At 38.8% G+C, this 26,028-nt stretch overlaps 2 protein-coding genes across 2 annotated transcripts in view; both read left to right on the plus strand.

The window, feature by feature from the left end:
- Nucleotides 1-381: 381 nt before the first annotated feature.
- tmem9 (transmembrane protein 9) lies at nt 382-3,581 on the plus strand. The gene is made up of 6 exons (XM_058644198.1): nt 382-505; nt 640-776; nt 1,226-1,317; nt 1,452-1,560; nt 1,821-1,952; nt 2,455-3,581. Exons 2-6 carry the CDS (start codon nt 693-695, stop codon nt 2,593-2,595), a joined length of 558 nt encoding a protein of 185 aa, XP_058500181.1. The 5' UTR covers nt 382-505; nt 640-692; the 3' UTR covers nt 2,596-3,581.
- Nucleotides 3,582-4,158: 577 nt separating this feature from the next.
- Nucleotides 4,159-26,028, plus strand: part of LOC131469238 (dihydropyridine-sensitive L-type skeletal muscle calcium channel subunit alpha-1-like) — a 36,920-nt gene continuing 15,050 nt past the window's right edge. Inside the window, exons 1-42 of the mRNA XM_058644197.1 lie at nt 4,159-4,563; nt 6,251-6,356; nt 8,610-8,749; nt 8,916-9,049; nt 9,164-9,316; nt 9,393-9,598; nt 9,692-9,795; nt 10,343-10,488; nt 10,570-10,651; nt 10,742-10,902; nt 10,984-11,209; nt 11,295-11,502; nt 11,965-12,085; nt 12,196-12,310; nt 12,403-12,502; nt 12,632-12,701; nt 13,176-13,308; nt 13,388-13,517; nt 13,598-13,657; nt 13,791-13,897; nt 14,023-14,110; nt 14,561-14,668; nt 14,754-14,806; nt 14,890-15,036; nt 15,275-15,476; nt 15,572-15,730; nt 16,759-16,869; nt 16,961-17,044; nt 17,570-17,617; nt 18,083-18,109; nt 18,196-18,321; nt 18,426-18,491; nt 18,580-18,671; nt 18,753-18,912; nt 19,021-19,148; nt 19,235-19,331; nt 19,734-19,836; nt 19,955-20,056; nt 20,146-20,279; nt 20,398-20,523; nt 20,873-21,075; nt 21,157-21,221. Of these exons, the coding sequence (XP_058500180.1) occupies nt 4,379-4,563; nt 6,251-6,356; nt 8,610-8,749; nt 8,916-9,049; nt 9,164-9,316; nt 9,393-9,598; nt 9,692-9,795; nt 10,343-10,488; nt 10,570-10,651; nt 10,742-10,902; nt 10,984-11,209; nt 11,295-11,502; nt 11,965-12,085; nt 12,196-12,310; nt 12,403-12,502; nt 12,632-12,701; nt 13,176-13,308; nt 13,388-13,517; nt 13,598-13,657; nt 13,791-13,897; nt 14,023-14,110; nt 14,561-14,668; nt 14,754-14,806; nt 14,890-15,036; nt 15,275-15,476; nt 15,572-15,730; nt 16,759-16,869; nt 16,961-17,044; nt 17,570-17,617; nt 18,083-18,109; nt 18,196-18,321; nt 18,426-18,491; nt 18,580-18,671; nt 18,753-18,912; nt 19,021-19,148; nt 19,235-19,331; nt 19,734-19,836; nt 19,955-20,056; nt 20,146-20,279; nt 20,398-20,523; nt 20,873-21,075; nt 21,157-21,221 (5,116 nt within the window). The 5' untranslated portion in view covers nt 4,159-4,378. The remainder of the gene's footprint in view (nt 4,564-6,250; nt 6,357-8,609; nt 8,750-8,915; nt 9,050-9,163; nt 9,317-9,392; nt 9,599-9,691; nt 9,796-10,342; nt 10,489-10,569; nt 10,652-10,741; nt 10,903-10,983; nt 11,210-11,294; nt 11,503-11,964; nt 12,086-12,195; nt 12,311-12,402; nt 12,503-12,631; nt 12,702-13,175; nt 13,309-13,387; nt 13,518-13,597; nt 13,658-13,790; nt 13,898-14,022; nt 14,111-14,560; nt 14,669-14,753; nt 14,807-14,889; nt 15,037-15,274; nt 15,477-15,571; nt 15,731-16,758; nt 16,870-16,960; nt 17,045-17,569; nt 17,618-18,082; nt 18,110-18,195; nt 18,322-18,425; nt 18,492-18,579; nt 18,672-18,752; nt 18,913-19,020; nt 19,149-19,234; nt 19,332-19,733; nt 19,837-19,954; nt 20,057-20,145; nt 20,280-20,397; nt 20,524-20,872; nt 21,076-21,156; nt 21,222-26,028) is intronic.

Here is a 26,028-nt window from a genome sequence, read left to right on the forward strand (position 1 = left end):
TGAGGTTATTATGAATGTGTGTTATTGTTTTTTTTTTTAAATGATTTAATTAACTTTAAAGTTTGATGGGGCAAGAAAAAAAAGAATGAATACTCAAATACATAAGCAATCGTAGAAAGTGTGTAATCATAGGTTTTTTTTTCATTTGATCACCTTTCACTTACTTTTGTTTTTGTCCAGTAGGTGTCAGTATTGCTACAGCATTATTTTATCCCCGCTCTTGAGGCAAGTGAAGACCCGCCCACAAACTGCCTCTGACTGGCTCACCATAATTAACCTGTCTGCTTCTCACCAATCATTTATCGCCTATCCACAAATCTAAACCAATCAAAGACAAGTAAAATTGGGTTGGGAGGAGTTTAGTTGAATCGGTCTCGTGACGAAGACACCCGGAAAACGGAAGCTCCGTATTAATTTGGGCAAGCTAACAACAAAGCTAACGTCATAATGCGTAGTCACATCTTGAAAGCACAGCAAAAACAAAACTTTCATTTCTAATCGCTACGTAAGTTGTGTTTATTCATGTGTTCAAACGTGTCTATGTATCTCCACTATTACTGCAGTAAAATTGGACAGCGTTAGTCTTAATTTGCTGCACAGTTACAGTATGTGATGACACAGACTGTTGTATTTTGACAGAGCTTTGCTGGAAATCCTGCACCCGCAGTATAAACAGCCTCACCTCTGACAAAATGTCGTTTAATCGGGAACGATCCTGGACATTCATTGAGGCCGCATTTGTGACCTTCTTTCTGCTGGATGCTGTTGAGGCGAAGGTAAAAAACCCTGTTGATCCACACCTGATAACAGACTAAACCTGGTTGTCAATATCTGCTAGTCTCGAGCAGCCTTAAAAACGTTAATTTCATTTCCTAAATATTTCAATCGCCTAACGTAGACTTTGTAATATTGAGTGATTTGATAGTAACTCATAAACTGTTTTGGTATGTGACGTCTGTAAACGCTGTAAGATGAAAATGCCTTTCTATTGTGTAGATAAATAGATGGATTGATGGATTTGCCAGCCTGAATTTTTCACAATACACGACAGATAAAAATAGTAAAAATGATACTAAAATGACTCAGTAAAAGGCCTTTTAGACATATATATATATATATACTAGTGTATTGTATACAAGCAATGGTTTTGTCCAACTGAGGGAAAGACGGGTTGAAGTTTGCCAAGTTTGTGTCCACTTTAATCCAGTTATGTCTGAAATTGCAGAATTTTGAGGATGTTCGCTGCAAGTGTATCTGCCCTCCATACAGAAACATCACTGGCCATATATACAACCGAAATGTCTCCCAGAAGGATTGGTAAGATAAACCTTCCAAATCACACACAGTGTTCCTGCTGTGTAGAACACATTCTGAATCCAGTTTACCACCTTCATTATAGAGGTTGAACCCACCTCTCACAGGACCCACCTCTGTTTTGATATGTTGTACAGTAACTGCCTTCATGTAGTGGAACCCATGCCGGTGCCAGGCCATGATGTTGAGGCATACTGCCTGTTGTGTGAGTGCAAGTACGAGGAACGAAGCAGCAACACGATCAAGGTACCGTGGGACTTTTATCAGCATACATTGGTTTCTCTTCAAGAAAAGAACATACATGTCATATCAAAAATAAATCCTGTTTAATCTGAGTTCATGGTCAAATGAAATGTATTAAGGAGAAAAAAAAATGTAATCAAACCATGTCTCTCAAAGGAATCACAGTCACAGTAATTGATAGATAGATAAAAATATGTTGGCTTCACATGAAAGATGGCTGAACATGTAAGAAATTGTAAATGTTTTAAATCTGTCTCTCCTAGGTGACCATCATCATTTACCTGTCTGTTGTGGGTGCACTGCTGCTCTACATGCTGTTTCTGCTACTGGTCGATCCTCTCATCCGCAAACATGACTCTTACACCCAGCCACTGCACAACGAGGAGGACTCTGAGGTAACCATTCACAATAAACAACATATACTGCATGTGCTTAGGTCGTCGCTGTAGAGAGAGCTTCTACATATACTGCTTTCAGACCTAAACTGAACTCCAGAGATTGTTTGTCAGCTTCTTAGTGTAATGTCCAGTTAATGTGAGCTCATGTTAGAACACAGCTGGAGAACCTCTGGGGAGTGAATGGGTGAGTATCCTGCTTCCTACATGCTGAGGTCAGACACCACCCCCTTGCCCTGATCCTCCAGGAAGTCTGCTGATGTTTTGAACATGTCTCACCCAGACAGTGTCCCATTATGTTTGTCATATGCGAACATCAAACTGTGGCCAGACCCAAATCTCCAAACCTTGTCTGGACTTAAGGTCTGAAAAAGAGAGGGGTTCTTCACTTGATTGTAATCCTTTACTAATAGATGCCACTAAAGTTCACACACGTATTTAATTTCAGTTGAATGTAAATTCCTTGTTTAATTTTTGTTCTTGGCTCTTGGTGTGTGTTCAGGAGATGCGTCAGCAGGTGGACAGCAGTCAGGCGAAAGGAAACACCGTGCTGGAGCGGGTCGAAGGAGCACAGCAACGCTGGAAAAAGCAGGTCCAGGAACAACGCAAGACTGTTTTTGACCGACATAAGATGCTTAGTTAAACCCTAAAGCTAACCTTAGTACAGGTTTAGAACAAGTAACCTCACCTGGCTCACAACACTGGGAGCAGCTGAACTAACTTATTTGTAACTGATTGTGCTATCCATCTGAATCAGTTAAGCACACTGATGTTCACCCATTGAGTCGACATTTCCACTTAAGGCTAAATTGCGGTTTGCACACTAATAAACGACTACTACTGCTTTTTTGTTGTATGTTAGCATCTTGCTAACACGCTATTTATTATTATCATTATTTATATTAAACCTTTTTTTCCCTTGTATGTTATAATGTTATTGCCAAGCATTGCACATTTTATTGTTAAACAATATTACTAATGAATTTTTACATGAGTAGTTGGACATATTCAGTATTATTTGCAGTAATATAATTGTAATTGAAGGAATGTTTAGGATTTGTGATTTTAAAGTTTTGACATCACCTTTTACCTGGTTGCTCTTTGAATGACACTAATTTACAGCTTGTACCAGGTGAGAGTTAACAGTCATTTTGGCAGATTTTGTCACAGCGACATTTACATTATCTAATTTGCGGTCCAGGTGAATGGAATACACTTTGCAATGCAACGAGTGACATGGGGAGTGGGACATTTGATGGAGCTTTAAATCCGTCTGACATTCAAAATCAGTAAAGCTGCTAATAATGTGTTAAAGTTGGAAATATCAGGCTGTATTACAGCTCTAGTGTGCACAGTCTGCCACTGAAGCTTCCTGTTTTGTTTTTTTCATATGACAAAGGTACACTGACTCACATTCCCTCAGGCTCAGCGGGAACAGTTTAATTTTATTTGCTTTCATGATCACTGAAAAAATGTTTTTGGCTAATTTACCAATACTTTCATATTGCTGCTATCATTGGTGTTTTGTATTTATGCGTCTCTCCAGTCTAATTGGATTATTTTGCTGTGTATGTCCACATGTTTGGCTTGATGTGAAGCAATAATAAATACAAACACTCTCAAGTGCTAGATTTTTGTTTATTCCTCTTTGGATGTTTTGTAATATTATTCTGGTTGTCAAAGGATTTGTCGCTGTTGGTGTAGAGGAGGAGGATGAGGAGCACACTCTTTGTGTGCCGCCTGCTTCCACTGTACTCTGTGAAATTAATGTTGACATATGCTGTGCTGTACTCTGCTTTACCTGCACAATATCACCAGAGGTAATAACATCCATGAGTCTCCTGCCTCTTTCCTGGTAGTTTTCCTTTTTTCTTCAGGCTCAAACATGCAAATGTTGAGGGGTCGGTATGTTTTGAAATTGAGGACCAGTCCTTGTTTGCTCACGAGAATATTGGGCTCACGCAAGGGAAAAAACCCCAGAAAAAACTGCCTCTTGCCATCGTTATACTCTCATTTATCACTGCTATCACCCCAACCCCCTCGATCTCATCTACTCCCTTCTACCCACCCTCATAACTATCCCCAAGCATGGCCTGTCAGTGGTTTGCAGTCTAAATTTAAACTACAGCAGGGCCAACTGCTCCACCAGCCACTCTGGGCCCCTGTTATTTTACCCAGGGTCGGGGGGGGTTTCTGTCAGAGGCCCTCAGCCAAGAGCTGAGGTCTGTGACTCTGCACGAGGTTGAGGGAGTCAGAGGGAGAGGAGAAGAGGGGGAGAGAGGTCAGTGGAGGAGTGCACACAAGATCAGCAATTTAGGAACCCACGGACCTCCACAACAGGGTTTATACTGTGCCTCCGATTGGGATTATACAGAGAACGGACTATTTCTTTTGTTTGGAGTTGGACTTGAGGTGGAAGTACCAAGATGGCAGCCAATGCAGAGGCAGCAAAGCCGGTCATCATGAATGAAGAGGAACTGAAGAGGAAGCAGAGGGAGAAGCTGAAGAAGCTACAGGCCACGGGAGGCAACCCTCGCCCCGCGAGATCCCTCTTCCTCTTCAACCTCAAGAATCCCTTCCGCAAGGCGTGCATCAACATCGTAGAGTGGAAGTATCCTTTACATTTCACACAGATATTTCCTGGAGACTTGCACTAACATGAACCATAACTGTTACTTGTGTAACCATAAACGTTTCCCCAAACTTAATCTAACCCCAACCTTACTTTAATATTTCTTTTCCATTAATTTCAATGATTTACATTATGGATTTTGCTTTTTGTCTCCACAAACAAGGCTGGTCCCCTGAATGTGACTGTAAACATATTTACAGTAGGTCCCACAACATGAGTAACAGCACATCCATACACATAGCACTGATTTAATTGGCATCTAAATATATTCCATTTAAACAGTATATGTTTATTCTGTCTAGAAATAGGATTTTTTTTAGGCATTTCCAACTGAATTCATACCGTATATGAGCTTTTAAGGGCATTGTACAGTTATTACAGCATAAAGGGCTGTGCTAAAGAACACTGACAGCTAGGATACACACAAATGATGTGTCTGCATGACACTGAATTATCAGCTGTGTAGTTAACCTGCTTGCAAGACTGATGGAGCCAAATCCCTTTCTGATCTGTTAAGAAGTGTTAGTACTTTGTTATGTACGGGGCACTGTGTCAATGTCAAGTTTACAGCTCTCATATTTTCACCTAAAATATGACAGAACACATTTACATCAAGCAAACGCAAGTTATTGATGAGTCTGTCTCCTTAAGTGTCCTGACCAGCTGTCATGTTGGTTTTAATGTGGAAATATGTCTCTGCATTGCTGGCACTCAGTACCCATGAACACAAGGCAGGCTAGTGAGTGATGTTATGGTCCCTACTTGCTTTAAGCCTGATGTCCATTCCTGGATAATAATAATAACAATAATAATAATAATAATAATATTTTTTTCTTCTAAGATGATTGTTTTGATCTTTTTTTTTCAGAGACAACCAAATCAGATTTAATTTTTTTTAAATGTTTCGTATTTAAAATAACATACATAGATTTTGAGCATTTATCATTATGGTGTAAATAATTGTTTTCAGCTGCATCATCATGCATCTCCATATGTTCAGCCAGGTCATTTTCTATTGTCGCAGTATGCCCGTCTTTAACACAGGACATGGGTATAAGTACAATTGCAGAAATAAAAAAAATAAAAAAATAAAAAATATCCCCGAATGCAAATTTGGAATCAAGTCCTAATGTCTGAAAAAATAACTGCTCACAAACAGTGAATAATGATAGATAGATTAAACACATGTTTATTCCTGATGAGTAGTCTGTGTTAAAATGGTTTGGTCATATTCTTGGTCTGTGCAGCTGTCCCACGGCATCACACGGAGACATGATGCTGACCTGGCAGGGGAATTCTCTTAGAGAGCCCCCTATGGATGAGAATGAAGCAGGACAGCAGACAAGATTACATTAACTGTGACTGCTTTGCCGGCTAACTGTTGGACCGGAGTACGGATGATGTTTCAAGCAGTATTTAGAGGCACTGATTGATTTTTAGCAGAGCTACACAGGTGTTTGATATGTGTCATCACATTACATCACAAAAAGTAATGAACGAGTCAAATGAACTGACCCTTTACTTTACTAAAATACAAATTCTCCGCCTCCCTGTCACTCAAATTGTATCATTATAATTTTAGGTGACCAGTTTCACTTTTTGAGTTTATTTAACCAGTGTTCTGCATCCTCATGTTTTATTGTTATGACCCTAAACCCCAAACCAGAACGTTTGAGATCATTATCTTATTGACGATCTTTGCAAACTGTGTTGCTCTGGCTGTGTTTCTGCCCATGCCTGAAGAAGATACTAATAACACCAATTTAAACTTGGTGAGTATGACCCTCTCATCTTTTCTTTCACATACGTCATAGGAGCCAGTGGATCAAAGTGATATTTGTTTGTCCTGTTAAGCTGGATATGGAAACAAAATACTGTATTTCACTCCTTGTGGCTGTGGTTTCTAACACATCCTGTGTTTTTCAATGATCAGAAGATATCTATGTCCTGCAGGGTTTAGGGTTTGAGTGCTTTAATCCTCCAAAGACAAGTTTCTGTGCGTTGAGTCACTTGCCCATAATACTATGCTTCATATAAATGCCAGTAGACACAACTCACCTCTCAATTTGGAGTTGCATCTGTGTCTGCACGTCATCTACCAAACATGTTATTGGATTTTCCCTAAATGCTCACTTTCATGTATAGTACAAGCTGTGCAGTTATGTCTCATGTCTGAGTTCATTTTGACAGATAATAGACAGGTCATAAAACTGATTTCCTTGTATCTGTGACAATTCACATAGCATTCATTTTATGAATTATGAATGTCAACATTACATTACATTACATTACATGTCATTTAGCAGACACTTTTATCCAAAACGACTTACAATAAGTGCATTTCAATATTTGGGTACAAACAAGAAGAGCTAGAAGTAAGTAAGTGCTTCAAGTAAGCCAAACTATAAAGTGCTAGTCATAAGTGCGATGTACAAGTAAGTGCTCAACACACAGTACACTCACTATCCCCTTTATTAGGTATACAGGATCCCCAATTAAGTGGCACTGTGTGTTCTTCTGCTGCTGTAACCCATCTCTCCATTCATTGGTTGTAATGACGGGCTATTTGAGTCACTGTTGTGAGTTAGATGTGCATTTTTTTTATGATTTTTTATTATTATTTTAACCAACTTTTGGCATCAACAAGGCATCTTTGCAGAGAGAACTGCAACTTACATGGTGTTTTCTCTTTTTTTTGGAACACTTGCGAGAGGGATGTGCCTGAAGATCCCACTAGATCAGCAAACTCAGACCAGCTTGTCTGTTATTGAATTCACCTTTCCTCCAAATTTCTAAAGCCCAGTTTGGACTTAAGAAGTTGTCTTTAACCAGGTCTTCATGCCTAAATGTATTGGGTTGGCTAAATCGATATTTACATGAACCTAAAAGTACCTAAAAGTGAGTGTACCACAAATCACTAGGTTAACGCTATATAAATCATGTAGGCACCGAACACCGGCCAAATTCATCAGGTTATCAGGTATCTAACCTAACTCCACCGCCACTTTAATATCTTTAGCGAGGCTTGCTTGCCAACCTGCTCGCAACCCCTTCTTGCTTCTCGGTGTGCCATTCTTCAGAGGTGAGCAATGTAAGAGGAGCTAGTCAACCCATCCACCCCCAACGTCCATCACACTATACCCCACCACTGCTGCTGTAAGAAGTAAGAAGTAGGTCGGCCCAAACCGAGTCCAAAACTCTTATCTCATGTAACAACACTTACACTGGGCATGTAACATGTGGACACAATCTGTTCCAAATTTAATAGTCTACAATATGGAAGCACAAGCTATAATTACAAATTACACATCTCTTATACTTTGTATAATCTCTTATACGTAATTTACAACAATTATGAGAAAAAGTCACAGGCCACATAATACTGCTGACATGTAGAGGAATGTTACAGCACCAGAGGCACACTGTGCTCCCTTCTGTCCACTGTGTAGCTGTGAAAAATACACACACCGATTATTGAGACACAAATAAGGACCCGATTTTCGAACAGACTGATAGTTATCGCTGAACGAAGCATTGATATTTGTGCGAATTGTTTGCTCTTTTTTTTCAAACTCTCTGTTTCAAAGCTCTCACTTGTTAAATTGTGGCTACTATGGCTTTTTACATCACTGACTCATGAGCCACTCATCTGTTTCAGCTGTCTGAGGTCATGACATGATATCAAAGCTGATGAGTTCATCTTTTATTCACTTCGACCTTTATTCGTACTTTGTCGGAATTGGGGTCGCCCTTACAGCCATGTAAAGTGATTAAATACAAAAAAACTGCACAAAGTAGTTTAAGGACAAATATTTAAAAGTAAAACAATGACAGGTGTCATATATATGGATTGAGTGGTTTGTTAGTAGAGAATTAAATTTATGACATCAGCAACACGTATTGCTATAGTGGCAAGTGCTTAAAGGTCAAAGTTGTTATAAACCACAGTCACTTGTTAAAATTGTACCTAAGGGCTGTGAGTTTCACAATATTTAATGTCCTGGTTTGTGATTTCTTTCTTTCAGGAGAGTCTGGAGTATATCTTCTTGATAATCTTCACATTAGAGTGCTTTCTGAAGATAGTGGCGTACGGGTTTGTTTTCCATGAAGGCGCCTATTTACGGAACTGTTGGAACATATTGGACTTTGTCATCGTCTTCATGGGGTAAGATGAGCTGTGTGCTGCAGGTGGATGTCCTAACTGCCAAAAGGACACAGCTTTTCCTGGTCACTGCAACTCACTTTGGCAAAGCTGAAAATGAAATGCCAAAATATGGATACTGATCAGACAACAACTCTCCAAAGTAAAACATATGTTTCTCCTCCTACAGTCTCTTCACCTTTATCGTGGATACGATCCATCATATAGCAGGCATGCCGATAGAAAAGGGTGGAGGGTTTGACATGAAGGCACTGAGAGCCTTCAGGGTGCTACGACCTCTACGTCTCGTCTCTGGAGTCCCTAGTAAGAGCCAGTGCTTTATTTCATATATTCCCACCTTGCTCTTTCAGATTAGTGTCTTTTTAGTTTTCACTTCATTTTCAATCATTGTTTGACTGTTTGTTTTGTTCACTTCAGGTCTGCAGGTGGTGATGAACTCCATCCTCAAGGCCATGCTCCCTCTGCTGCACATTGCCCTGCTTGTCTTCTTATTGGTTACCATCTATGCCATCATGGGACTGGAGCTCTTCAAGTGCAAAATGCACAAGACCTGCTATTACGCTGACACGGGTATGTAAAGACACAGACACAGTTGTAGTCAGGCTTTTATGTCATGTTATATTCATGCCTTATCCTTTGCCCACAGGTATCTATGCTATAGAAGAGGGTGAGCTGCCTTCTCCCTGTGCTCAGGCTGGAAACGGACGCCGTTGCATCATCAATGGCTCCGAGTGTCGGCCATACTGGGAAGGTCCCAACAACGGCATCACCCACTTTGATAACATTGGCTTTGCCATGCTCACAGTCTTCCAGTGTATCACCATGGAGGGATGGACCACAGTGCTCTACTGGGTGAGTGTGACCACCAACACCACATTGTGATTGTTCAAAACAAACCCCCAACAGATTATAATGTTTGTGGCTGATGCAGTTCTGGTCTTTCAGGTTAATGATGCTATAGGAAATGAATGGCCCTGGCTCTACTTTGTTCCCCTCATTCTGGTGGGCTCCTTCTTCGTGCTCAATCTGGTTCTGGGCGTGCTCAGTGGGTAAGACGACATTTGTATTTCATCAGGTTTATTGTCTGTGCCTTGCTTGCCAGTAAACTGTCCAGCACCAACCGGAAGATTTCTACATATTCAGGTCTTTTAACAAAGATGAGAAGATTTTTTTCAGACCCACAGCACCCACTTTTTACTGCTTCCGAGTTGTTGCCTACGGGTTGAAATACGAGAAACATTATTTTACCCCACAAGAGATTAAATCCTTAAATGAACACCTGGATGGTAATGTTTAAAACAACTTTTGTTGTATTTATTGTATGTGAACTGTGGACTGATGCCTTGCGTGTGTGATGGGGATGTTGTTGAGGCCTTTTAGTTTACACTTCGAAAAGTAATATACACCATAATTGTAATCCCGACCATGCTACACCTACTGTTGTGTGTTTTTTTACTTTTGTTTGTATTATTTTCTAACTTTGAATACTTACTCTGCAGTGTCCTTGAGTGTCTGCATAAGTATTGTTTCCATCTATCTCAAACTAAAATATAATAACACTTACTGATTCACTTTTCCTCATCTCTCCTCAATCAGGGAGTTTACCAAAGAGCGAGAGAAGGCCAGGTCGCGTGGAGAGTTTCAGAAGTTGCGAGAGCGTCAGCAGCTCGATGAAGATGTGCATGGCTACATGGAGTGGATCACTCATGCTGAAGTGCTAGATGCAGACCGTGAGGGCAAAGGTGAGCACTACAAACAACCTCAGCACCATGTCATGATAACAAGACTTTTTTTGATTTCTACCTGTGATTCTCTCTTGTCAGGACTGCTGCCTTTGACCGGTGGAGATCCTGACACAGACAGCCTGTATGGCCTGGAAGGCAAAAGTCGAATCGTCTACTACTAGTGAGTCTGCTGTTTTTGAAATGAGTTCATGTTGACCTGTAATGTTCACAGCAGCTGGCCGCAGTAAGCCAGTGTTATTTTCATGTTTAGCCGCCTGGCCCGTCGCTGGAATCGTTTTTTCAGGATGAAGTGCCTGGTGTATGTGAAAACCAAGTGTTTCTACTGGGTGGTAATGATCCTTGTTTTGATCAACACCCTGACCATAGCGACAGAGTACCACCACCAGCCTGAGTGGCTTACGTCTCTTCAAGGTTGGAGATTCATTTAAATTTTATTATTTATTTTTTTACATTAAATCTGTTCTTTACAGCTTCATCCATTTATCTCAACAGATGTTGTCAGTCGCGTGCTGCTGGTGCTGTTCGTCATTGAGATGTTTGTGAAGATGTATGCTCTGGGCCCTCGAGCATACTTCATGTCCCTGTTTAACCGCTTTGACTTCTTCGTGGTGCTGTGCGGTATCCTGGAGATGATCATGTTGTCTGCAGGATCTGTGGCTCCGTTAGGTTTCTCTGTACTCAGGTGTATTCGGCTGTTGAGGATCCTTAAAGTCACAAAGTAAGTCCAGGGTCCTCAAAGCATCATGTTGCATTAACTTGTTTTTGTTTTTGATTTAACACCTCCTCTCTCAACTGCTTTGCAGGTACTGGACCTCTCTGAGTAACCTTGTGGCCTCTCTCCTCAACTCTGTCCGCTCCATTGCCTCCCTGCTCCTCCTCCTCTTTCTCTTCATCGTCATCTTCTCACTCCTCGGCATGCAGGTTTTCGGAGGAAAGTTCAACTTTCCCGACCAAAGACCCAGACGCAGTAACTTTGACAATTTCCCTCAGGCCCTCATAAGTGTATTTCAGGTGAGACTAACCTCTTATTCGGTAAAACTTTACAATACGGTACTGTGACAATGTAGTCACAGTATGATAATCATTTTTAAAATAAGGCAGTAATATTATGGTAATATCATCATCAAGTAATAAAAGTAGTGTGGGAATAAAAATGTGTTCTCATGTGACGGTGTCACAGATGGTCGCCTCATAACCAATCTATTACCTCGATATCACTTGGGAAATGACATAGAATTGCTGTAGTATTATCTCCTTATTACCACACTGTTATGTTGCTATTACCAAGCTGGAAACTGCATTAGAAATAAGATGGGATTACCAAAAAATGACCTACTTGTTATAAATGTATTACTTTGCTGTTACTGTGCTGTAATGTTAAATGTTATTTATTTATTTCTATGATAACTTGTATTTCGATAGTTTGTTGGGGACAGTCTTTGTCTTAATTTTAACCACTGACTGTATTCTCAGGTCTTGACAGGAGAGGACTGGACCACTGTTATGTACAATGGCATTATGGCCTATGGAGGGCCTGTTTTCCCCGGCATCCTAGTTGCCATCTACTTCGTTGTCCTCTATGTTTGTGGAAACTGTATCCGTCACATGCAAACAATATAATGTAATATTTAAAAATCTATGCATAATAATAATGGCTGGCAAAAAGATCCCAAGATTTTGTTTCCCTGAACTCACTGCAATCAGACATCCTTCTGAATGTTTTCTTGGCCATCGCCGTCGACAACCTGGCAGAGGCTGAGAGTCTGACCTCAGCCCAGAAAGAGAAGGCGGAGGAGAAGTTGAGAAGGAAGCTACTAAGGTGAATAAAAGAGGTTTAACCTGAGTGAGACTGTCTGCTCTACTTACTCATACCTTAAATATATGCCATTCATTTTCTCCGTTTCCCTCTAGGTCTAAAATGCCTGACAAGACTGATGAGGAAAGAGAGAGGATAGCTAAGAAACTGGCAGAGCAGAGGGCCAAGACAGAGGGCATGCCCACCACTGCTAAGGTTAGTGCTTCTGTCTGGTATCATATCGCATCTGTACTTGAAACACATATATTCATTAATAGAACAGTGATAGAAGCTATACATACTGTAAATAAATATATGTACTCTTTATTTCTGTTCTATTTTCAGCTAAAAATTGATGAGTTCGAGTCAAATGTCAATGAAGTGAAAGATCCATTCCCACCTGCCGACTTCCCGGGTAATACGCAAATATCTAAACCTCAACAGAAATATATTCTGCATTTCAAACCACTTTCTTTTGCAGCTATGCAGATGCAACAGAAGGAGTTCACTGATTGCAGGAATTTATATTCATTACACTGGCTGTTTACCAGAGCTGCTTGGCTATGTTTCAGTACAAGTATAGTAACCTCTCCTTATTATTAGCCTCAGCCAATTCCCTGAGCTGAGTTTATAATGGAGTCTAAAGTTAGGCTATTTTCACACTACCCTGGTGACTACCATATAAAGTCTACAATGTTATTTAGTATAGGAAGTAACACTTGTATAGATTGTTTTTTAATTAAAAGTTATGGGATTTAATTTCATCTGCTGGTCTTTTGCTTTGTGTTGTTCTCTCTTTCCTTCTTCCTGTTGCTCATGAATACCACATATCAGTAGATGTTTAATTGCAGTAAGGAATTTTGAGCCCGCTGTTTTTACCAAACGGTAGGTGATGATGAGGAGGTAGAGCCTGAAATCCCCATCAGCCCTCGACCCCGACCAATGGCCGACCTGCAGCTGAAGGAAGAAGCGGTTCCATTGCCTGTCGCCAGCTCCTTTTTCATCTTTGGCCCTCAGAACAAGTAAGAGCTTAAAAGTATTTTGTTTAATATTATAAGAAACTGTGTATGTGAGTGTTTATGGCCATTCACTGGTCTTCAGGTTCCGAAAGCTTTGCTACAAGATCATCAACGCGTCGTCCTTCACCAACTTAATCCTCCTGTTCATCCTGCTCTCCTCCATCTCTTTGGCGGCTGAGGACCCCATTGATCCCAAGTCCTACAGAAACAAGGTGACAAGCGGCTCTAATGTGACAGACAGCGACTGTTGAAAGAAGGTCACGTCTGATAGTTGTCTGTATCTGTCTTCCAGATCTTGGCCTATGCTGACATTGTCTTCACAACGGTTTTCACCATTGAGATTGTACTAAAGGTAAATACAACCACTTACTATTGGTGTAATTTGACAATGTTAATGATAGAAGGTTTCCACTGAAATGTTATAACTATCACCTGCCGCTAAAGTGTTCGTAGTCTGACATGATGTATATACTCATACATGACAGATGACAGTGTATGGAGCGTTCATGCACGAGGGCTCCTTTTGTCGGAACTCCTTTAACATCCTGGATCTGCTTGTGGTCGGAGTCTCCCTGCTTTCTATGGGAATGGAGTGAGTTACTGCATTAGATATAAAACATTCCAATTTTTTTTTTTTTTTTATTTCTCCACATTACACTTTGTTAGTTTTTCAAGACATTGAAACCAACATTCCTTTTTGCCATGTGTTCAATGCAGATCCAGTGCCATCTCTGTGGTGAAGATTCTCAGGGTGTTGAGGGTGCTGAGGCCTCTTAGGGCCATCAACAGAGCTAAAGGCTTAAAGGTACAAGTGCAAAAATAATGTCTCTGTTTTCTCAGGTGGAGAAGGTTTTCAGATCCTTGCTAGAAAACAGATATGGCATGCGATGATTGGTGCGGTTGGAAAAAAGAACAACAAAAACCCTCCAATGTTTCTTTTTGGTTACTTTAAAGTGTTTGGACCGCAACAATTTATTGAAACGAAACATTCTGACAATTCCTATGCCACAAGTGGATCATTTTGTGAGGGGTTATAAGATTTGCAGCCAGTTTTATTTTCTTTCTCTTCTTGAAAATTAGCTTGTGTTAAATAGTTAATATTGTTGTAGTAAAGGATACAATATTTTTTGAGCAAAAGTTTACAGTCAAAAATGTACTGATGAAGTGATGGAATTTGCTTAATTTCCACTCTTTTGTGTTTCCATTTACCTACTCGACTTAGTGGTAACTGGTCATTGTTTATCTGTATTGACAGCATGTGGTCCAGTGTGTGTTTGTCGCCATCAAAACCATCGGTAACATCGTCCTGGTCACCATGCTGTTGAATTTTCTCTTTGCCTGTATTGGCGTGCAACTTTTCAGGGTAGGTTTGACACCACATCAAAGATAAGTGTATTATAAACAAACTGCACATGCAAATAATAAATCACTAATCCTTTACCTCGTAGGGTAAATTCTACAGCTGCACAGACGTCTCAAAAATGACCGGGGAGGAATGCCAGTAAGGCAAACATCTCTCATATTAATAATCCATCAGAACCATAATGCTATTTTAGTGTGACCATTCACTGTGTCTGCTCCCAGAGGATACTTCATGAAGCACATGGAGAATTCCTTACAAGACACGATGGTGGCTAAGAGAGAATGGCTCAACAGTGACTTCAACTTTGACAACGTGCTCAATGGCATGCTGGCTCTCTTCACTGTTTCCACGTTTGAGGGCTGGCCAAAGTAAGCGCAGCATACATTTCGATTTGATCAATTGTGTCTTTGATGTGATCTTTTTTGATTGAGTTTGAGGACAGAATATCTTGTTATGTGGATATTGAGATGGAAGTAATTCCATTGCCATGAGCCAGGAATAGTAGTAGAGGCAATATATCATTTTTAATCTAATGAATTATACATTTCATCCACACACACATTGCCATGATTGTGTCTCTAATCTTTGATCTTCACCTGCTCCCAGACTGTTATACAGAGCCATTGATTCAGGTGAAGAAGACATGGGCCCCGTCTTCAACAACCGTGTGGACGTCTCCATCTTCTTTATCATCTACATCATCCTCATCGCCTTCTTCATGATGAACATCTTCGTGGGCTTCGTCATCGTCACTTTCCAGGAGCAGGGAGAGGAGGAGTATAAGGACTGTGAGCTAGACAAGAACCAGGTACAATGAGACCTTCAGAGTCAAGTCTGGTCAAGTAAAATCTAAAATGTGTTTCTTTAAAACCCACATCTCATCTGTGCTGCCTCTCCCTTCAGCGTCAGTGTGTGCAGTACGCACTGAAGGCTCGACCTCTGAGGTGCTACATCCCCAAAAACCCCTACCAGTACAGGGTCTGGTACATTGTCACCTCCTGCTACTTTGAGTACCTCATGTTCTTCCTGATTATGCTCAATACCTTGTGTCTGGGGATGCAGGTAAGTCATATTGTAATGTAAACCCACCGAGCGTGTTGAATTTGAATATCTGACAATATTTTGTGTTGTTAGTACATCTGTTGTTGTTTTTTGGAGCCTTCAGTGAAAGAAAAATGTTATTCTTTGTAGTTTTATGTAAATATGAGACAGAATGAGCTGAACATTGGTCCAATTTATTTATTTGAATGGGCAAATCCATCTTATCTCAGCTTAGATGCTATTTGTGTCCATTTAATCATCACTTTTGCTACACAACAAGGTGATTGTGACTTAAGAGTTTAATAATGAGAGATATTACAACCCAAATAAATATTAAATTAGACTTGAAACATTTTGACTCATTTAGCTTCTTCAGCTTCTCACACCAAGGACATTCTGCTAAAGTTAAAACTGTTTTTCTTTATTTTTTGAAACATTATTATTCATGCTTTCCACATTGGATTGAAGTGGGAAGGGCACAGTTGAAAGTGGTACAGATTAAATAATTATTACTTGTCACCTTACAGAGAAAGTTTTAAAACAAACAACATTTTGACTATACTCGATTATGTTAGGCAAGGCAAGTTTATTTGTATAGTGCCATTCTTACACAAGGTAATTCATAGTGCTTTACAGAGGCAATGAATTACATTGGAAATTAAAACAAAATCAATTAAAAAATAAATTATAGAAATTAAAACAATTTAAAATCAAGCAGACAAAATTCTTTACATCTGTTCTGTGTTTGCCGTCCCTTATTTGTCCCCCATGTGAAAATGAAATAAGTCACGTTAGCTAGTAATATGTAATGATGACATGGAAGCTATTGAGAATAAAGAAAAAGGTCAATTATGAAGATTAATAACCATATGAAATATGGTGCACTGAAATCAAATAAAAAGTGGTGTGTCCTGTTTATCTAGGAGAGCAATATCAGCTGTTGTAGTTACTGATCTGCGTGACATGAAAATCCTGTGATCTGGAGTAAATGTTTGTTGAACAGCCAACCAAACAGTAACTTCACTGCATTTTCTTTTCTTTTCGTACAGCACTGCAACCAGTCAGACCATGTGACCAAGCTGTCAGACATTTTGAACTTGATCTTCACTGTGCTCTTCACTGTGGAGATGATTCTTAAGCTCATGGCCTTCAAAGCGAAGGTAAAACACTGATGTCTGTGGTTCCAGTGGTTGTCCACCCAGTTGTCCTGCTGTCTCATCAGTGTTTCTGTTGCATTGTGTCTCTGTGCAGGGCTACTTCGGAGACCCCTGGAACGTTTTTGATTTCATTATTGTCATTGGTAGCGTTGTTGACGTCATCTTGAGCGAAGTCGATGTGAGTAAGAAAAACAAAGCATGTATGATTTTATCTTTTCCACAGAAATTAGATTCTCATTACAGGTGCTGCACATGAAAGTCCCTTGTGTTGTCATAATGAGACATTCCCAGTCAATAATGTGATGTTAATTGAGATGGCTGAGTGAATTTATTTAATGCTGTGACACAGAAGCGTATTGTTGTGACACCAGAGCTGACTGGTACCAGCAGAACTAGCTCTCAGGTCATGGTCAGTACTGTTGTTGGCAAATCTTGCTTCACCCTCTTCACTCTCACCCTCCTCACTGCCATTTTTTACATCACCAGAACTTTCAGTTATCACTGATCTAATATCAAATAAGGGTTTTAGTGCCGTTGTTTTTCTCTTCTTCACTGTTGCACTGCATCACCCTCATCTTTCTTCATTCACAGACACGAGCTTATAGCAAATTTATTTATTTCACATCTTTTCATCCTTTTTTTTCATCCATCAACTCTCTCCGTCCTCCATGCATCTCATTCCTCATCTGTCTATCCTCCACAGACTGCCCTGGCCTCCAGTGGAGGACTGTACTGTCTCCATGGCTGTGCTGTAAATATCTGATCTGCACTGCACTGCACTGCTGCATGAGCCTTGCTGTGTGAGCACTTCACGTGGTTCTCAACTAAACTGGTTGTAATATTGTACTGAACAGTTTGTGAGTCAAAGTGCTGGTGTTTATTTTTTACTGTCCATGTCATCTTGCAGAGAAAATGTCAGCCAGGCCCTCAACTTGTTTTCTAATTTGTGTTACAGTATGGCTCATATAAAATTAGAGCTACAGCGCAACACTGTATATTATATATATGCAGTATTAATGATGCTGAATGACTGAAAAAAACCTTTTTTGATTCATATCGCATGAGTTACAAGTTGTAGCGGTTTTTCTAGTTTTAAGCAAACTAAAACTCCTAAAAAGTAGGAAAATGTTTCATATATTAACCCCATTGTAAGATTGTAAATGATGCCTTCATACTGTTTAAGTAAAGTTTGAGTTTAACATTTCTCTTTGTGCAGGAGACAAATCCTATGCAAGTGATTGCGGTAAGAATAAACTCTCTCTCAGGATTTAAATCAAGCAATGTTTGCCTTGTTTTCCTTTTGTCATACACTCTGTCTTTTCTCCACAGGCCTCTGAAAATGCCTCTGTTTCCATCACATTCTTCCGACTCTTCCGTGTCATGCGTCTGGTCAAACTGCTGAACCGATCGGAAGGCATTCGTAACCTGCTCTGGACCTTCATTAAATCCTTCCAGGTCTGTCAAATCTGCTCATCATTATCATATTTGTTTTTGTTTTTATTGGGTTTTTTTTGTTACATTAACACAGTCTTATTGACCTGCTTGATTTGTGTCTACAGGCGCTTCCTCACGTTGCTCTGCTCATCGTGATGCTCTTCTTTATCTATGCTGTCATTGGGATGCAGGTACCATTTTCAATATTTATTTTCACTATTTTCATTTTATTTTTAACATGTAAAATGTCTGTATTTTAACTGTGTAACATCCCTTTAGATCTTTGGAAAGGTAGCCTTAGTGGACGGCACCCAAATTAACCGCAACAACAACTTCCAGACATTCCCTCAGGCTGTTCTTATGTTATTCCGGTGAGTGTGTGGACCAAAATGAGGGTCAAAGCTCAAAGTTGAGCTTCACTCACTGTACTTGTTTTGCATTTCTATATTAAGATGTGCTACCGGAGAGGCTTGGCAGGAGGTCATGGTAGCATCGATGTATGGGAAGAAGTGTGACCCCAAGTCTGATTTTCAGCCAGGAGAGGAGTACACCTGCGGGTCCAACTTTGCTGTCTTCTACTTCCTCAGCTTCTACTGTCTCTGTGCCTTTTTGGTAAAGAAGCATCCATAAACTCCATGGTTGTTCACTATGACATATGACAGTGAGCTTTTCACTTCTTAAACAATATTGATAAGGGTGTTTTGTTCCGTCCTCCTTCAGATCCTCAACCTGTTTGTCGCGGTCATCATGGACAACTTTGACTACCTAACCCGTGATTGGTCGCTCCTTGGTCCACATCATCTGGATGAGTTTAAGAAGATCTGGGCTGAATATGACCCTGAAGCCACGTAAACCTGAACTCAAATTGAGATCCAATGTCAGATTTTGTGTGTGCCACCTCAGATGAATGTAACATGTGTCTTGGATCTAACAGTGGGAGAATCAAACATCTGGATGTGGTGACGCTGCTGCGAAGCATCCAGCCTCCTCTGGGCTTTGGCAAGTTCTGTCCTCATCGTGCTGCGTGCAAGGTACATAAGTATTTAATTACAGAGTCATTGCATAAACTAAAGTGCTTAACACACTGTAGTGTATAATATATGGAAGTCATGTGATGACATCATGTATAAAATCATTCCAAATGGAAACCAGTAAAATAACATATAAGTTGCAGTTGTCTTATGGTGTTATTTTAATTAACTTAACAAAATTAAGGAACATAATATGTACTATATAATGATTGTATATGGTATCTATAGCCTTTTATAAAATAGTATTAATTGATATTAATGATGATATAAATAAAGTGAATTACAAAACGGGAAAATACATACAAAAAGTATGTAAAACTTGGTTTAAGTCCTCAATTTTTCTATTATTATTACTCACTGTTGTCCATATTCTCTCTGTCTCCAACCAAACACTGTCTGCAGCGTTTGGTTGGTATGAACATGCCTCTCAACAGCGATGGCACTGTCACTTTCAATGCCACCCTGTTTTCTCTGGTCAGAACTGCTCTCAAGATCAAAACTGAAGGTACAATGCATCACTTCCTGTCTTATACAGTAAACCAATCCATCGTTCTTCCTCCAGCCTGATGTATAAAATGTGATTTAAAATTTAATCTGCCGCTATTTTCATGGACTGTCAATAGGTAACTTTGAGCAGGCCAATGAAGAGCTGAGGGCCATTATAAAACAAATCTGGAAACGCACCAGTATGAAACTCTTAGACCAGGTCATACCCCCGATTGGAGGTATGTTTGAATGAATCTGTTTATAATTAAAGTTCACCTTTACTACATGATCCAGCTCTAAAAATGCACTCTAACTTGTTTGGTTATAGATGATGAGGTGACTGTGGGGAAATTCTACGCCACCTTCCTCCTTCAGGACCATTTGCGCAAATTCTTGAAGCGTCAGGAGGAGTACTACGGCTACCGGCCCTCAAAGAAGAGCGCCTCAGGCCCAGAGATTCAGGTGATCAGACACTCTGGAGTCAGCATCATTTTACAGTGTAATGTTAATAAAAAAATGTAAAAAAATTATCTCACCAAGTACTCCTGTCATTTTTAACACTTCCTTTGTGTATTTGTAGGCGGGTCTGAGGAGTACGGACGATGAGGCAGCTCCAGAGATGCACAGGACCATTTCAGGAGACCTGCAGAATGAGGAAGAGATGGACAGAGCTATGGAGGAGGCTGGAGAAGAGGGCATTTACCAGGTGAAAAACACTCTCTGAAATCATGTGCAGTGTAGCAGTGCAGGAGGAGTCTGTGACATCATCACCATCATCATCTTTGTGTGCAAGCCTTGCTCACACCTTATCAATAAAATGGTCCTGGAGAGGGTTTTATGCATTTTTAGTCCAGTGAAAAACATTTTGAAAAAGCTCAAAAAAGCTCAGTGTCAAGCAGAAATGGAAATGGAACTTGGCTTGTAACCAGAGTGTTGCCAGTTTGAATCCCACTGCACTTCTGGGACACTTCCTATTAGAGGATGTAAATGCAGAGAGGAAATTCAGTGGCCACTGTAAATGAATCTATACCTGCATGTGTGCTTGATATCTCCAGCGTACACACTCTCTGTTTGGTAACCGGATGGACCCGTTCTCCACTGAGCCCACCAACGCTCAGCCTCCACACATGACCAAACAGCGACCACTCATATTCTCTGACAGTCAGCCGGAGTCATCACCTGACTTTTCTCCCTTGACGTCGACAACGGAATTCTTCCCCACAACAAAGAACAACACAAACAATAACGCCTTTGCAGAGTAAGAAACAACCTCACTGTCTTTTATCTTGGTGGTGTTTGCTCAAAGTGAGTGTGTCTGATGCTTGTTGTTGTCTTGTAGGTTTTCATTTGAAAGAGAAGGCAGTCCTGATGAGTTTTATAATCCCAGTGAGGATACAGATCCAGGTAAGTGGAGAGACGTGGCACAAACAGGGGGTTCATGAGATTCCTGTGAATTTGATCATGTTGGAGACACAGTTATTGGGTCCTATTATGATTATGTATTATGTTTTGCTGTTTTGTAAAATGTGTTTCACTCAGTCTGCATACTTTGTGAATTTGTTATGGGCCAAGTTCAAATTCAAGTTCAAAAAGTAAATGTTTGTATGGAATCAGAGTAACAATTAAGAGCCCAGGGAAGTTCAAAGGAATTGCTTTGAGCTTTTTTTCAATTAATTGAGGAATAATTTGGTATATAGTGTCAAGTGAAAAGGAAAATAAAATGACATGTTTGTTCAAACCAAAGATTGACTGTCACCACACAGAAAATCGCAAAAAACTGTGAATAATTTCCATATACACATGAATGGGAAACGGTCGAAAGAAAGAGGAAAAACCAAGCCCACTTTGGTGTCGTCATACTTTGACGTAGAAACGTGATCGTAACAGGTCACAAGACTTGAGAGTTTTCTCCCCTACATCAACGTTTTGATACATATTACAGTTTAAGTTTTGTCCTTTATAGTATGACTTTTTTGTCACGTTTTGGACGATGTACTAACCTATGACTTTTTTATCACATTTTGGACGACATAATATAGTATGACTTTTTATCACATTTTGGACGAAATACGAACTTATGACTGTTTTGTTAAATTTTGGACGACATACTGTACTGTGACTTTTTTGTCACATTTTGGACGACATACTAACCTATAACTTTTGTTGTCACATTTTGGACAACATACTTACCTATAACTTTTTTTGTCACATTTTGGACGACATACTTACCTATGACTTTTTTGTCACATTTTGGAAGATATACTAATGTGTAACTTTTTTTGTCACATTTTGGAAGACATACTATACTATGACATTTTTAGGTGATTTTGGACGACATACTATACTATGACATTTTTGACTGATTTTGGACGACATACTATAAACTATGACATTTTTGACTGATTTTGGACGACATACTGTATATGACATTTTTAGGTGATTTTGGACGACATACTGTACTATGACATTTTTGACTGATTTTGGACGACATACTATATACTATGACATTTTTGACTGATTTTGGACGACATACTGTATATGACATTCTTAGGTGATTTTGGACGTCATACTATACACTATGACATTTTTGACTGATTTTGGACGACATACTGTATATGACATTCTTAGGTGATTTTGGACGACATACTATACTATGACTTTTTTAGGTGATTTTGGACAACATACTATACTATGACTTTTTTGACTGATTTTGGACGACATACTATACTATGACATTTTTGACTGATTTTGGACGACATACTATACTATGACATTTTTGACTGATTTTGGACGGCATACTATACTATGACATTTTTGACTGATTTTGGACGACATACTATACTATGACATTTTATGTGAATTTAGGACAGAAAGCCACTTTTACAGTTGGTTGAGTGGTTTGTGACGCTCCCATTCAGATCCAGCCTATAAGGGACACTGGTTCGAATCCCACCGCTTACAGGTAACTAAATCAATTTTGGGTCATTTCAGACGTCATACTATACTATGACTTTTTTTGACAGATTTTGGACGACATACTATACTATGACATTTTTGACTGATTTTGGACGACATACTATACTATGACATTTTTGACTGATTTTGGACGACATACTATACTATGACATTTTTGACTGATTTTGGACGACATACTATACTATGACTTTTTTGACTGATTTTGAACCACATACTATACTATGACTTTTTTGACTAATTTTGGACGTCATACTATACTATGACTTTCTTGAATGATTTTGCACGACATACTATACTATGACTTTTTTGACTGATTTTGGACGACATACTGTACTATGACTTTTTTGACTGATTTCGGACGACATACTATACTATGACTTTTTTGACTGATTTCGGACGACATACTATACTATGACTTTTTTGCCTGATTTTGGACGACATACTATACTATGACTTTTTTGCCTGATTTTGGACGACATACTATACTATGACTTTTTTGACTGATTTTGGACGACATACTATACTATGACTTTTTTGACTGATTTTGGACGACATACTATACTATGACTTTTTTGACTGATTTTGAACGACATACTATACTATGACTTTTTTGACTGATTTTGGACGACATACTATACTATGACATTTTTGACTGATTTTGGACAACATACTATACTATGACTTTTTTGACTGATTTTGGACGACATACTATACTATGACTTTTTTGACTGATTTTGGACAACATACAATACTATGACATTTGTAGGTGATTTTGGACGACATACTTTACTATGACATTTTTGACTGATTTTGGACGGCATACTATACTATGACATTTTTGACTGATTTTGGACAACATACTATACTATGACTTTTTTGACTGATTTTGAACCGCATACTATACTATGACTTTTTTGACTGATTTTGGACGACATACTATACTATGACTTTTTTTGACTGATTTTGGACGACATACTATACTATGACTTTTTTGACTGATTTTGGACGACATACTATACTATGACTTTTGTAGGTGATTTTGGACGACATACTTTACTATGACATTTTTGACTGATTTTGGACGGCATACTATACTATGACATTTTTGACTGATTTTGGACGACATACTATACTATGACATTTTATGTGAATTTAGGACAGAAAGCCACTTTTACAGTTGGTTGAGTGGTTTGTGACGCTCCCATTCAGATCCAGCCTATAAGGGAAACTGGTTCGAATCCCACCGCTTACAGGTAACTAAATCAATTTTGGGTCATTTCAGACGTCATACTATACTATGACTTTTTTTGACTGATTTTGGACGACATACTATACTATGACATTTTTGACTGATTTTGGACGACATACTATACTATGACATTTTTGACTGATTTTGGACGACATACTATACTATGACATTTTTGACTGATTTTGGACGACATACTATACTATGACATTTTTGACTGATTTTGGACGACATACTATACTATGACTTTTTTGACTGATTTTGAACCACATACTATACTATGACTTTTTTGACTAATTTTGGACGTCATACTATACTATGACTTTCTTGAATGATTTTGCACGACATACTATACTATGACTTTTTTGACTGATTTTGGACGACATACTGTACTATGACTTTTTTGACTGATTTCGGACGACATACTATACTATGACTTTTTTGACTGATTTCGGACGACATACTATACTATGACTTTTTTGCCTGATTTTGGACGACATACTATACTATGACTTTTTTGCCTGATTTTGGACGACATACTATACTATGACTTTTTTGACTGATTTTGGACGACATACTATACTATGACTTTTTTGACTGATTTTTGATGACATACTATACTATGACATTTGTAGGTGATTTTGGACGACATACTATAGTATGACATTTTTGTCTGATTTTTGACAACATACTATACTATGACATTTTTGACTGATTTTGAAAGACATACTATACTATGGCATTTTTGACTGATTTTGGACGACATACTATACTATGACATTTTTGACTGATTTTGGACGGCATACTATACTATGACATTTTTGTCACATTTTGGATGACATACTATACTATGACTTTCTTGAATGATTTTGGACGACATACTATATACTATGACTTTTTTGACTGATTTTGGACGACATACTATACTATGACTTTTTTGACTCATTTCGGACGGCATACTATACTATGACATTTTTGTCACATTTTGGTTGACATTCTATACTATGACTTTCTTGAATGATTTTGGACGACATACTATACTATGACTTTTTTGACTGATTTTGGACGACATACTATACTATGACTTTTTTGACTCATTTCGGACGACATACTATACTATGACTTTTTTGACTGATTTTGAACGGCATACTATACTATGACATTTTTGACAGATTTTGGACGACATACTATACTATGACTTTTTGGTCAAATTTTGGAAGACATACTACACTATGACATTTTTGACTGATTTTGGAAGACATACTAAACTATGACATTTTTGTGACTTTTTGGACAACATACTAAAAACTATGACATTTTTGTCCCATTTTGGACGACATACTAAACTATGACATTTTTGTCACATTTTGGACGACATACTATACTATGACATTTTTGACTGATTTTGGACGACATACTATACTATGACATTTTTGTCACATTTTGGATGACATACTATACTATGACTTTTTTGCCTGATTTTGGACGACATACTATACTATGACTTTTTTGACTGATTTTGGACGACATACTATACTATGACTTTTTTGACTGATTTTTGATGACATACTATACTATGACATTTGTAGGTGATTTTGGACGACATACTATAGTATGACATTTTTGTCTGATTTTTGACAACATACTATACTATGACATTTTTGACTGATTTTGGACGACATACTATACTATGGCATTTTTGACTGATTTTGGACGACATACTATACTATGACATTTTTGACTGATTTTGGACGGCATACTATACTATGACATTTTTGTCACATTTTGGATGACATACTATACTATGACTTTCTTGAATGATTTTGGACGACATACTATATACTATGACTTTTTTGACTGATTTTGGACGACATACTATACTATGACTTTTTTGACTCATTTCGGACAACATACTATATACTATGACTTTTTTGACTGATTTTGAACGGCATACTATACTATGACATTTTTGACAGATTTTGGACGACA

The sequence above is a fragment of the Solea solea genome, chromosome 11, assembly GCF_958295425.1.
Source record: "Solea solea chromosome 11, fSolSol10.1, whole genome shotgun sequence".
Lineage (NCBI taxonomy): Eukaryota > Metazoa > Chordata > Actinopteri > Pleuronectiformes > Soleidae > Solea > Solea solea.